The following is a 14082-nucleotide window of genomic DNA, read 5'->3' as shown; positions in this document are numbered from 1 at the left end:
AAAAAAAAAAAAAAAAAAAAAAAAAAATTTAAGAGTGTAGAGTAGGTGCAAGAAACAACAACAACAAAAAAACCTCATCTCCCAACCTCACTTGACATGTGATGATAAAATTAACTCTTCAACCCTGAAGAAATGTGGCAAAAATGGAAAATGCCTCCTCCCACACTGGTTACTGAAAATCCCTGCTGTGAGGCCTTACAAATGCACACATTTGGCTAATTGTTACAAAGAATATCAATAAATGGACATCTCTAAAAAATTCTAAATATTCTTCCTGCCAATGACTTTTCCAAAGCATCTTGCCTTTGGTTTCTGCCTAAATATTTTCAGAATATCTTGGCTGCAGAATTCCAGTGTTATTTGCTTTGCTAGTTGATGCCAACTGACATTTTGAGGTTCTTCTTTGTAGGAATTACCTAAGAGTTCTGATATCCCCTACAGTCTGTAACATTCCTTTACCAGGTTGGTTTTCCCATTCTTTTCAATTAGTAAAGAGATCAGGAAGGAAATGGTTCAATTTTCATTGCATGACACTTAGAGGATTGATCTCTGTCAAATGTATTTCAGTTGTATAATACTAAGGAGATAATATCTTAAAAGCCAGTCAGCTTCTTAATCATACTAAATTTGTGATATATTCATGATACTTTACATAATTTTTACCTACTCTAATTTTCTGGTTCCTTTATAATAGGTAAGAATTTCATCATGGCCAAAGGAGAAGCCAGGAAGTTGGTTTAGTGAATTCAAAAGAGGAAAACTGGTATGTTATTACCTCAAAATTAAATAGCTTATCTTAAACTCTGTAAAGGAAGCTTCAATTATGATTTCCCAAACTGACTGTGAAAATCTAGATTATTTAAGCACGATTCCATGTGCTCCTTAGTTTGCTCCATCTAGTTTTTATCAGACCGCTGTGGTATCTTAAAGCAGTCTACAATATTTTATCAGAGTAAATTGATCTATACTAAATTTACTTCAAAAATCACCAAAGAAAAATTCATTAAACATTTGAGACAGTTATAAAATGTATTATGCTCCAAATATCAGGCATGAAGAGCATAGTATTCATTTATTATCTCTGACCCCTATTTCTTTTGTCTGCTTGAAAACTAGTTTGGTTTCAGTTCTCTACTTCTATAAGAATTGCTGAAAAAAAAAAGAATTTTTGGATTGTGCAATTGTTTTTCTGATTGTAAATCTAAGGTAATATAGTAAATTGATTACCTTGTACTTGTATTACAATGCAAATTTACTTAATATTTTTATAAATTCACCACCTCACGTTAATAATTTTAAAAGATATTTTTAGATATCAAAACTAAATTTATATTAAAAGCTTTTCAAAATATTTGAGTTACTTTTAATTAGTAGTTATTCCAATTAAAGTTTTTCTTACTTATAATTATTCATCTACTGTATTTTTTAAAGAAGCTATTATTATTATTATTATTTTTTGGGGGGGACTGGGGATTGAACTCGGGTCCTTGTGCTTGCAAGGCAGGCCACCGAACCGCTGAGCTAAATCCCCAGCACCAAGAAGCTATTATTTACCATTGATGACATTCATGCATTTATTATTCCTATACAAACCCATGTATATTAATGACTGTCAATGAAGTTTTGCATTAGTTTTCTTTATTTCAATCTTCAAGATATGTATTGAATATTCACAATACATTCTTTGTGTATAAGTTAAAGAAATATTTAAAAAAATATATGTGTATGTTTGGCTTGTTTTGATTCATTTTTCTTTACAGTGTATTTCTCAAATAGAATTTTTTCTAAACTCTCCAAGGAGACATCTTATGATCTGTTAATCAGTAAAGAATAAGTAAAATTAAATGTAAGGAAAAAAGTCACGGATAAATGCCTTTATGTTGACAATCTGAGAAAATGTTAATTTTTAAAAATTCAGATGTATATAACTCAACTTTGTTCAGATAATTCAGTAACACCCGATAAATAAGTTATGTAAATGACACGGGACGGATTTTGATAATTTACAGTTAAAACTGTTTTCCTGTTATACATAAAAGTAAATATTGACCCAATGAACTTTCACTCATATTGTCTTGGTTGTTATATTTGATGCTGGTGATAAAATGGTGAATTTCCACATCATCTCAGAATGAACAAAGACATGTCCACAATAAATATTGTGTTTGTCTCCACAAACGAGACACCTGAGAAAGCTATTGCTCCTAAATAAAATATGCAGGAACATGACTGAATAGTTGGACAAAATAAATACATTATGAAAGTTTTGAAAGGAGCCAGCGTATCAAATAACATAAATAAGATTCAAGATGGATTATGTAAAGGTACACATTTCCATCGATGAATGTCGTTACATTGTATATCTTAAATGTACCAATAAATTAATTAATTAAAAAACACATAAACCAGCTAACCTTAACATTGCCCTGAGATTTCTCAGTTTTCGTTATTTCATCACCCTTTTAAAAAGATGCACAAATGCAATGAAATATTTATTGAAATCAGAAGCATTGTTTTCTTGCAGTTTACTGATCAGAAAACCAAAGCCTAGAGATAGAGTGATTTTTGTCAAACATAAGCAGTGGTGATAGTAGTAATTGTCATTTGAGTGCAATCCCAGGTTCATAAATCCCTAGCTCTAGGTACAGTGCCCCATGCCTTTCCACTGGGGTAAAGTAGGTCTGTGGACTCATCTGCAGGTCACTGTCAAGGTTGATTTATTCTTTATAAGAGGGAGAGAGTTTTTATGTATTTTCATTCTTTTACTTCCAGCTTTCATATGTAGATGTTGAAGGAAATTCCATTAACATGGTACAGATGACATTCCTAAAACTACTGACTGCTTCTGCTCGGCAAAATTTCACCTACAATTGTCATCAGTCAGTCGCCTGGTATGATATGTCGTCAGGAAATTATGACAAAGCACTTCGGTTCCTGGGATCAAATGACGAGGAGATGTCCTACGATAACAACCCTTATATCAAAGCCCTGTATGACGGCTGTGCGGTGAGTATGGTCTGTGCCTGCCTGTCTTCTTTCACAGAGTCGAGAGGCAGGATAGAAAAGCCTCAGTTTGGTACCAAGCCAGAGTTCTCTCGTGAAGTGAATATCAATTATCATTAAGATATAATGCAGAACTCTGACATATTAAAACACAGAATATTAAAAAAACAGTAATGTTTACACACACACATATTCACTTGGAAATATACACATAGACACATTATTGAAGCCATAAAAAAGGGAATCTCAGGGCTAGGAATTTAGCTCAGTGGTTCCTCTGCCTTCCTCACAAGTACAAGGGCCTGAGTTCCATCCCTGGTACCAAAAAAAATAAAGGGAATCTCAGATCATGTGTCATTTTAGTTTTGAGATTTGAATACTGTTGCACTATTATATAAGTATTATATTTAGTCATTTTTGAAATTTAAAAATATATTACTTCTTCCTTAATCTATTTTACAATGACAGAAAGGAATTGCCACTGTGCCATTTATAACATAATTAAGTATAAACTTTATTGTTTTAGATGGAGTTTCTTAATTAGCAATATTACAGCAGCTTGAGAACCATTATCACTTTTGTTTTCTTTATCCTGTAGAACTATGTCTGAAACACATGGGAATTTGATATAATACCTAATTGCTTTAGCTGAGTAGTAATGACCGAAGAGAACTCAAAATTATACATTGACAAATTCACAGTTTCAAGTGTAGTACACTAGAATAAAAAGGAGAATGTAAAATCATACAGTAGAAGTTGTGAAAAACATTCTCAGTAATAGTGGATTTTTTTGGAATAAAATTAATGTATAGCAGAAATGTTTTGATTTTCAGCTTGCTGCCTTATAATTTTATATTACAATTTTTTCATAAGAGAATTGAATTATATTACCTTAATTATAATGGCAGGAATGTTTTATATGAGCTCCAATAACAATATCAATTTTGTTACTAAATTATTTTCATTACTTATCTTTATCGATTCTACTTAATTATGCTATATGTTAGAGTACAATATTTGAATAATTACAGCTGAATGTTAAATGTCATCATCAGTGTTCAAAGTTTAAAACTACATGTGAAACACTGCTAAAAATGTGAATTACAATAGCACTGGCAAAATACAGTTTCCCACTCTTTAGTCTCTCGCCCTGTTACTTCCACTCAGAAGGATAAGAAAAAGTAATAATTTTATTAAAAATAATAAATGATCACATAATTTTTAATTTCTGCTTAATTTTACAGTCCAGAAAAGGCTATGACAAGACCGTGATCGAAATCAACACACCGAAAATTGATCAAGTACCTATCATTGATGTAATGATCAATGACTTTGGTGATCAGAATCAGAAGTGTGGATTTGAAGTTGGTCCAGTTTGTTTTCTTGGCTAAGATTAGGAGAAAGAACCTATGAAATCAACAAAATATAAACTTTGGTGCGACCAACACATTTTATGCCACATGCCAGTTTTAAATAAGGATGGCATAGAATGCAAGTTGCTAGGTAAACTTTTACCATGTAAGAAATCACTGCTACCCTTATGTGGGCAGAATCACTTGAAAACGACTCTGAGAATCATAAGGTTCTGAGATAGTGCGGCTGAGATGGAATAAGGCTGATTCTTGGTCCTTGGCCCTCATCTCTACTTTTCCTATTTGGATTTCTTTGGTGCTGTAGAAAAACAGAGAGAAAAGTATATATTCATAAAAAATGGTGCTCACTCCCATCCATCAAGAGTATGCTAAAAAGGTGTGTTTAATAAATTGTAATTATTTTATGTACAGTTCTATACTGTTATCTATGTGTCAATTTCCAAAACTTGCACATCTCTGAATCCCACTTGACTCTAATTTTCTGATAATTACGGAACTATGATGGCAATAAATAGATGTATTACAAAAATGAAGTTGTAATTTCTGATGATTCTAATTCCCTTTCTTCGATTAATAATAAAATGCCTTTGTATATATTGATGTCGAAGAGTTCAGTTATTTAATGTTGCTAACAAATTTAGGCAAAACCTGGAAGACTTTTGGGAGCACACTTTAGTCAACGTCTCTGTTGATCGCACTTTGCTGAATTTCAGTCAAAGTAGCGTGCATGTTGATGCCTTATTCAATGCCATACCTCAATATTTTCTTTCCAGAATCCACGATTCCACAAGACACTTGTATATTTAGAAAACAAGGAAGTTTATATTTTTGAACAGCAAAATATGTTTGAGAAATTGTTTTAAAAATTAATGTAACTGTACTGTATACCTAAAAAGTACCAATAAACTTAGTGAAAAATAAAAACATTAATGCATCTATCAAGCATTTGTAGATGTGCACAAAATTTCTCTACCTTATCTCACCCCATTGTTGCCAGAGTGCTTCAAAAATGCAGGTAAATGTTTGGAGATGAACTATTTATGAATTTGTGCAATGTTAAATTTTTAATCAGCTTTCTGAATTAGATTCTAACTTGCACATTATAGTAATTTCAAATATGATTTTACCTGCCAAATAAATACTATTTCTTTCCGAGACAATTTCATTTGTTATTTGACCAACTTAATGGCTAAGTAACATGAGAATGGATTGCTTTAAATTCATCCTTATTAATGACTATTGAAATTACTTTCTGCTAGATATTTTCTGTCAGATAGCTTGAAATAGCAGAAAAATTTAAAAACTACAAAATGGACTTTGTATCTATTTTAAATAATATATGTGAGACTTGAAAATAAATGTTTTACTATTTCTTATATGAAGTGTTAAATTAATTGGTACCAGATTTCACTGGAGCATTTTCAAATGATAATTTATCACAAAAAAGCATAATTGTAAAACACGAACATTTGTCATTAAGAATTTCTTTTATTTTTCAAATCAAGTTTGTAAATGTCCTTTCAAGAGGGAAATATGAATCGTATAAATAAACTTAAATCTTGACTACCTGGATTGGTCATTTGCTTTCTTAGTTTCCAAATTGCTTTCTTTTACAGAAAAAGCTTTTGATTTTCTTTCTTGACCATCCAGACTAGAATACTCTTGCACTTTTAAATAAGCATATTAACTTCGAGAAGAGAGTTGTTTAAATTCCCCATGTGTAAAATATTAAACAAGAATATTTTTAAAATATGGTAATATTATATTTTAAATAAACATAGATTGTTCTCATACATTCATAAAATTGTACAAATTTTTTGCCATGTGAAATGTATTCATCATACTAACATTAAAAATATTCCCTAAATTTTTTATTTGAAATATACCTATAATCATATGTATAATATTTATCAGAAAAGATTGTATACATCAGACAATTTGCATTAATATATAACTATACATATAACTATAGATATAGTTAAATAGTATCTATATAGTTATATAGTATCTATATTATATATATGATACTTTTACTATATATATGTTATAATCTCTGGATGTCCCTTCATAAAATTTTGTAATTTGTAGTAAAATAAATTTCTCTAAGATGCTTGATAAAAATATTTTCTATTGTTAAAATCTTGGAAATATTTGCTTTACATATTACTATTGTATTATAAATATCTTAGATTATTTTCAAATTTAAGAAAAGCTGTATTACATTTGGTTGTCATGTGCACTATGAAGTTTGTGAAAATTTTCCAGATTATCCTATGACTCTATTTTAGACCTTGGTTCTCCTCCACTGCCAATAAATTTTATGTTTTGGACACCATAAAACATACCATGGTACAAATTCTGTCATTGTACTATTTTGGTCATTATTATATTTATTTTGTGATAGGATTATTCCAGAAAACTATTGCTGCACTAGGATTACTAGCCTTCATTGTAAAAACCCAAGCTCTATAATTATACCTCACCATGTAAATATATTATACAAACCCAAAATAAATGAATCCCTTATCAAATTTCTTCCTCATTGGCTATTTCCATACTACCCAGTGCAAGACAGAATGGCAAAGAGAGTTGGTGAAGGAAGAAGATACTGTCTTAATTGATCATGGTCACAGTATCTTCTTTTGCCCAATATTACCAATTGCATGACTAGTCAGAGAACTGTGAAGAGCTTAAAAAGGAAATAATTTACAAAAACTGTCCTGAACCTTAAGCTTTATTAGATTCACATTAAATTGTCTGCTGCATGCTGGATAACTGCAAAACATATAAGTTAATTAAGGATCTATCTCATATGTGAATTATATAAATAGCAGTTGCTTCTCTAGATTTCCTACTGTTAAAATTATCACCACAGTATAAATTCATTTCTTCCCTGTGGCTAATAATACATGTGCTAGCTACTTTACACAAGTTTTATAAAGATTTAATTTTTGAAAAGCAAAACCTTATACACATTGTACAACTGCTGAATTCCAAATTATTAAAGTCATACACAAGTTGTGCAAATTATTTGAAAACAAGTTCGTATGCATCAGAATTAGTTTTCATTCCATTTTTATTTTAATATGTGTCAGGATGTGTTTTGCTCTTCAGAAGAAAGAATTTAATAGGATTTGAGATCTTAACTTTTACACTTTGCTCATCCCATCTCCCAGTGGTGGCTGCATGATCAACCACTGTTCAGTGCATCTGCAGCCCGGAGAACCGTAGATTAGAGTGTGATTTATAATAAAGTATCTTATTGAAAAATATCCAGTTTACAGCATTCCAACTTCAATAATCACTACCTAGCAAACCCTGCAGGATCATTATTTATTTTCCATCTAGTAAATCTACTGGTCAATATTTATAAGGAGAATGGCCAGGATAGAAAAAAAGAGCAAAGTTATAGACCCACTGTTAATTTCCCTTTAAAAAAACATGAATTAATTTCAGAAATGTTTCATTTTACAATAACTGGAACCTATAGATACCTTATTATGGCATTTCTGCCCATAAGGTTAGTTACATGAAGTTAAACAAAATCATCTTATATATTATATATATTTATAAGGAGAATGGCCAGGATAGAAAAAAAGAGCAAAGTTATAGACCCACTGTTAATTTCCCTTTAAAAAAACATGAATTAATTTCAGAAATGTTTCATTTTACAATAACTGGAACCTATAGATACCTTATTATGGCATTTCTGCCCATAAGGTTAGTTACATGAAGTTAAACAAAATCATCTTATATATTATATGGAGAGAGAGAGACTGCCAGAAATGTATACACATTTCAACTAAAGAAAATCTTGTAAAAATATTTAATACTAAATTTTTTGACACATCGTGAGATTAATACAAGTTATGCTTGGCTTCTACTTTATATAATATATAATAATCTATGTATTATATAATATGGAGAGAGAGAGACTGCCAGAAATGTATACACATTTCAACTAAAGAAAATCTTGTAAAAATATTTAATACTAAATTTTTTGACACATCGTGAGATTAATACAAGTTATGCTTGGCTTCTACAATTACAAGAAGTGCTCAAAATCATGGCTGTTAGCTTCCAGACATTTATTAGTACAGCAAACTACTGCTCGAGTAAACTTGACCACTGAGATTGCCGCACCCCCATTTTCAATTTCTCTCCAAGTTTCAGAAGTATAGTCAGTTTTCTGTGCTATAGGACACCCTCTAGGGTCCCCTATGAGGGTAGCACCATCTGTTGAAAAAACATCATACATTTTTCTTTTCTTGAAATGTGTGTACATTTTTGGTGGACTCTGTTACACATAAAGATGTAGACCTTCTTTCTTTCCAGTAACGGAGGACTTTGTCTGTGGGCAAAGTAAAAGGCAACCCTGTTTTCGTAGTGAGTCTTATTCCTGGATTATCTAGGGCACATAGTAAACTGTCACCTAACTTAATTCACCATTGTCTCAAGGTCTTTGGTGTAAATAAAGTCTGGCTGCCCTTTTTTGACTCATTGAAGGCAATGAGTATTTATGAGCACAAAATAATATTAATCTGAAAAGGCAGAAACTTCTTTACTGAACCCAAACTATGATGTCCAAATTTTAAACTTCATGGAAGAAAGGAGTCTGCCAAGAAAGGAACTTCACTAATCTATCAAGTCAACACAGTGCAAAAATGTGTGTAACTGTTAAGAAAACAAATTTGGGGTTCTCGTCTATCTGAAAAAAAAAAACTAAAAAAATTTAAATTACCAAATAAAATTTCTCTCATAACCATTATTGTACTAGATAAATATCTTTTCAAAATTAAAAGTTTATATTTCCATAACATTACATTTTTTACATATGTACAACGAAACTAAGTTCACTTGTTAGCTTACATTATCTAGTTATTTAAGCAGAAAATTAGGTTTTTATACCACTACTGAGAAAAATAGTGGAAAAAAAGAAACAATGATAATAAGAACAGCCAAAGTCTTAATGTATTAATTAAGTGGAAAAGCTCTATAAGTAGTATGAATTTATTTTTTCATTTTGGATTTTTAGTTGAAAATCTCATCTGATTTTTTAAGTGAATGTTTTCTAAGGATATAATTAGTGGATTTTTGAGTAATTTAATCATGGAAAATGGATGCCATAAAACTAGATGATCATATAGTCATTAATATATCAATGTCAAGCATATGATTTATCACCAGGATCAGTACAGCTTTCTTTTTTTAAAGAAAGAATCTACTTTACAATGAATTATGCTATAAGGTGTCTGCACTATATCCTTATTTATCTAAGGAGTCATCTAAAAACACATTTTATTACTGAGTTTCTGACTAAGGAATCATAGAACTGAAAGAGCACTAAATGCTAGTTTGCAGGTAAACTGTAGGTCTTACTTAGTATTGTTAGGTCTCAGTACTTTTAGGTTTGGATAGATATGTTTGGAGGGAGACCACTCTAAGTAAGAACTCCGTGAGAGAATTCAAGGAGCATGCAGGAAGTGTGATGCGGTACCAGGGAGTAGAAGGCATGGGTCTGTGTTCTCAAGGCCTGTGTTGAGGATTAGGTTCACTGAGTAGAAATTCACTCAAAGAAATCTCAGATATTGGGCAGCAGAGAGAATGAATGCAGGTTCACTAGCAGGGCAATCTCACAATGAAAGTCATATTTAGAATGAGTGTGTTGGTAAGTTTACAAGAATCTGCAAGGTAGGCACTGTACTTTGAATGCATCAATAAAATGGGAGCCAAAAATCAATGGATTATTGCAGAAATTTAAGTGGGTAACAATAAAGATTTGGATTTTGGTATTAATACTTGAATTATTTGGACTTTAAGGAAAATATAAAACCATTTTTAAAAGATTTTATCATTTCAAAGTATTACTGGATGTCTTAAAATATGTCATAGTTGCTTACCCTTTAAATATATATCAAATAGAAAAGGAATTTTATCTTTACTAAAATCTGAAAAGCAAACAAGTATCAGTGATATTGGCGCAACTCTATCAGTTGGTATCATGTCTCGTAGCATTTCCCCTGTACTATTATAGTGGCTATTATAAAACTAACGTGGAATATTTAGAGGCCCTTGCATATTTTATGTTCATCGTTGAATAAATTAACCCTAAAGAACAGATTTCTAAAATATGTCTAAGTGCACTGTAGCTGGGTGTGGGATTGAAAGTGAAATTAGCTTGATCAGATGTCCCACACAGAGATTGAAAAGATGTTCAGTTCAATAGGTTAGCCAATATAAAAAAACAAACATAATCTTAACTTTCACTGAGGTAACCTTTTTTAAAAGTGTCGTATATGTGTGAGTCAAGTGATAAAGTTGATAAAATTATATTTATATTATTCCAAATGTGCTTCCAAGTGACAAACAACTAAATGTCTAGTAAACATCATATTTCTTAGGTGATTTTGAATATCCTGGGAGGAAAAATAAACATTGCTTCAGCTTTTTTTTGTGTGTGTGTTTTGCTGACTTAATCTCTTATCTTTGGGAATAAGCTTCACAAATGCCCTGGCTTGTCGTGGAAATTAGTTGTTTTCATGTAAGATCCTCATTTGTAACTAAAAAGAAGAGATGCATCATCGAATAAGCATAAAGTGTTAAAAACAGAAGATCTTTAATTCTAGTTAACTTCATTCACTTAGAGCATCTGGAAGGCTTGCTCAGTGGGAGTCACAGTGTAGATTCTGACAGGATAGAAGAGTTCTTAGTCAGATCCTTCACTATGATGTCAATCTGTGTCAGAATCACATGCACTGCTACCAGAAGCATTAGGAATCCTGAAGTCTCCACTATATCTCTAAGTAACACATATGTTTAACAAAAAAAAATGGCTGTGCAGATCTTTGGTGCATCATAGGAATCCAAGAGTTAAAGAGAGAGAAAGAAGATACTTTACCCATACCTCTTTACTCACTAATTTACCTAAAATGAAATATTTTATTAAATCTTTGGTCTTCAAAGAGCACTTAATCAGAAAAAATATAATTTTTAAAGGAAATCTGATGAAAGAAAGCTGCATTAAATACATAGTCCTCATAGCCCTAGATAACACCAAATTGTCCAATTAGCAATGAGGGATGTTTGTAAACAACCTAACATTGTCATTTTTCTATTCCTAAGAAACATATACTTATGACCATGAAATTACTCAAATATTCAAAAATGTATCTTCATTTCTTGTTTCTTATAAAAGTTAAAATTTAAAATGATCATCGAGATATTTATTCATATTTTCAGTTTTTATGCATGCCATTATGATCGCTCCTATTTTATAAAAACCTCTCCTCCATGGATAACACATATTTTGAACCAATGTTATGAAGAATCAAATCTAGATTACAGGACAGGTACTAAGGAAACACTGAAAATGTGTCAAAAGCCAAGGAGCTGGACAGAGAAACATTTCATCTGCTTTTACTATTGTTATGCCATGGAATTGCATTATCTGGAAACCTTACTCAATGTAGCAAAAAAGCTGAGATCTTTTCATTGGCATCTATTCCATGCCACATGTTTTATAGGTTTTATTTTAATTTTCTACTATTAGAACCACAAATAGCTAAACATACATTGACAAATTGATAAAAATAGGACTTAAGGAATACATTCACTTGTGCCATAAAAATACCTCTAAGAATATTTTTAAAGAACAAAAGCTTATCTGTAATGCTACTTGTTAGAAAAACAAAGAATTCCTTAATTATTATTCTCTTCTCTTTTTATTTACAGTGTTTGCCAGTCTTCTTTTCAAAATGTTTTTCCTGATTTCGGTGTTGTATAACTCAGTTGTTACTGTTCTAGTCTGAGCTCTTTTTCAATGAGCTTCCTCACTGTCCTTGCCTATGACAATCGTGCTTCTCCACTTGCTACATATGCAACTGAGTACTTGAGTCCATGTTACTAGTGCTTCCAGATTTATTTTCATGTAACTACTTAAAAGTCACAATCTGTATTATCTTCTCTCATAGAAATACTACCTAACAAACAAACATAGAGATTATTAACTTAGAGACCTCAGCCAGAAATCTGCCCAGCTGTGCAAGTATGCAGGCCCTGGCCAGGGCTCCTGCCCACACATCAGAGGCTTGGGCTCACAGGCCCCGGCCAGGGGCCTACCCAGAAGCCATTCGTAAGCGTGTGCAGATCCCAGCCAGAAGCCCATCGGGATGGCAGCAGTGCATTGTCAGGCCCCAGCCAGGGCCCCACAAAGACACCAGCAGCTTGGATGCACAGGTCCCAGCCAGAAGCCCGCCCAGATACACCATTGGTAAGTACACACAGATCCCAGGCAGTGTCCACCTAGACACCAGCAGCTGGACAGAGCAGACCCCAGCCAAAGGCCTGCCTGGAAAACAGCAGCAAAGGCATGTATCCCAGACAGAGGTCCACCAGGATACCATCAGAATTGGAACGATGGTGAGCAGCAGAGAGAAGGCCTCTCTGAGGCTTGTTGAAAATTGAAGCCCACTGGGAGAACAGAGTTACCTCAGTAACGGTGCAGCAGACTACACTGGTTGAAATGAGAAGATACCTAAAAAAGTCTCAAAACCAGACTTCCAGATCACCAAAGGCAATCCCAATGGCCAACAAGATGAAGTAATCTGAAACTTAATCAGCTGGTATTCCTAAACTGGCAATGAAAGAGGATCTGGAAAAAATAAAACCAGAAATATTTTAAGAGTTAACAACAGAGATTGTGTCCATATGAAAAACATAATTAATAACTCTAGAGAAGACACAGATTAAAAAAATGAGAAGCTGAGGGACATGATAGAATCCCAGAATAGGAAACTAATGAAATCCATAAAACAGATGCAAATAGATACCCAGGAGATTAAAAACTCAATTGAAAATTTGTACAGAACTACTGTTTAAACTCTTCAAAGAAATGCAGTCACTGTAGAAATCAGTATAGAGATACTTCAAAACACTAGGATTAGAGATCCTATTTGACCCAGCTATTCCCCTTTTGGGTATCTTCCCTAAGGAATTAAAAGAATTATACCACAGTGATATATGCTCACTCATGTTTGTAGCACGCATTTTCGAATAGCTAAAACTTAGAAACAGCCCAATTGCCCATCACCTGGAGACTGGATAAAAAAGTTTTTTATTTTTTTAAATAAAAATGAAGTACTACTCAGCCATAAAGAATGAGAAACATTTATAGCTAAATGGATGCACATTGAGGCCATAGTCTTAAGTTCAATAAATAGGACACACATGTGTAAATAATGAATAGTTTATCTAGTGTGAGAAACTGAAAGTGTAAATAAGGATGAAAATGTATAATAGATAATGTGAAATAGAAGAAAATATCTAAGGTGAAGGGGAAGTGGGAGGCATAGGGGAAAGGAAAGAAGGGAAAGGAAAAAAATATGAGAAAAGGAAAAAGCAGAACCAAAGTCTTTGTGTACAGGAAGGGGTAGAGGAGTTGAAGGGAGGGCAGGGGAATGGGGGAAAAATAAGAACCAAGAGGGGCAAGGGACTTAGCTCAGTGGTTCTGCCACCTGCCTCTCCAGGGCCCAAGTTCCATCCCCAGTACCAAAAAATAAGAACCAAGATATATAATGTAAAGGTACAAATTCCCAATGATGAATGTCATCATATTGCATACCTAAAATGTACCAATAAACTCAATGAATACCGAATTATTAATTTAGATATTAAGTATCTTTTTTTGTTCATCATTTATGGGTTAAGA

General features: G+C 32.4%; 1 protein-coding gene across 4 annotated transcripts in view; it reads left to right on the top strand.

The window, feature by feature from the left end:
- Positions 1–6015, top strand: part of Col11a1 (collagen type XI alpha 1 chain) — a 531458-nt gene extending 525443 nt beyond the window's left edge. For 2 of the 4 annotated variants that reach the window (XM_033758344.1, XM_033758345.1), the window contains 3 exons: positions 695–763; positions 2773–3006; positions 4248–6012. In XM_033758344.1, the coding sequence (XP_033614235.1) occupies positions 695–763; positions 2773–3006; positions 4248–4394 (450 nt within the window). In that variant the 3' untranslated portion in view covers positions 4395–6012. Of the gene's footprint in view, positions 1–694; positions 764–2772; positions 3007–4247 lie in introns of all 4 variants that reach the window. The other 2 variants (XM_033758347.1, XM_010639092.2) reach the window with 2 other exon arrangements.
- Positions 6016–14082: the final 8067 nt, after the last annotated feature.

Source organism: Fukomys damarensis, unplaced genomic scaffold, assembly GCF_012274545.1.
Source record: "Fukomys damarensis isolate Sample0158 unplaced genomic scaffold, DMR_v1.0_HiC HiC_scaffold_33, whole genome shotgun sequence".
NCBI lineage: Eukaryota > Metazoa > Chordata > Mammalia > Rodentia > Bathyergidae > Fukomys > Fukomys damarensis.
Note: the sequence above shows the minus strand (reverse complement) of the source record. Positions and strands in the feature narration are given on the sequence as shown.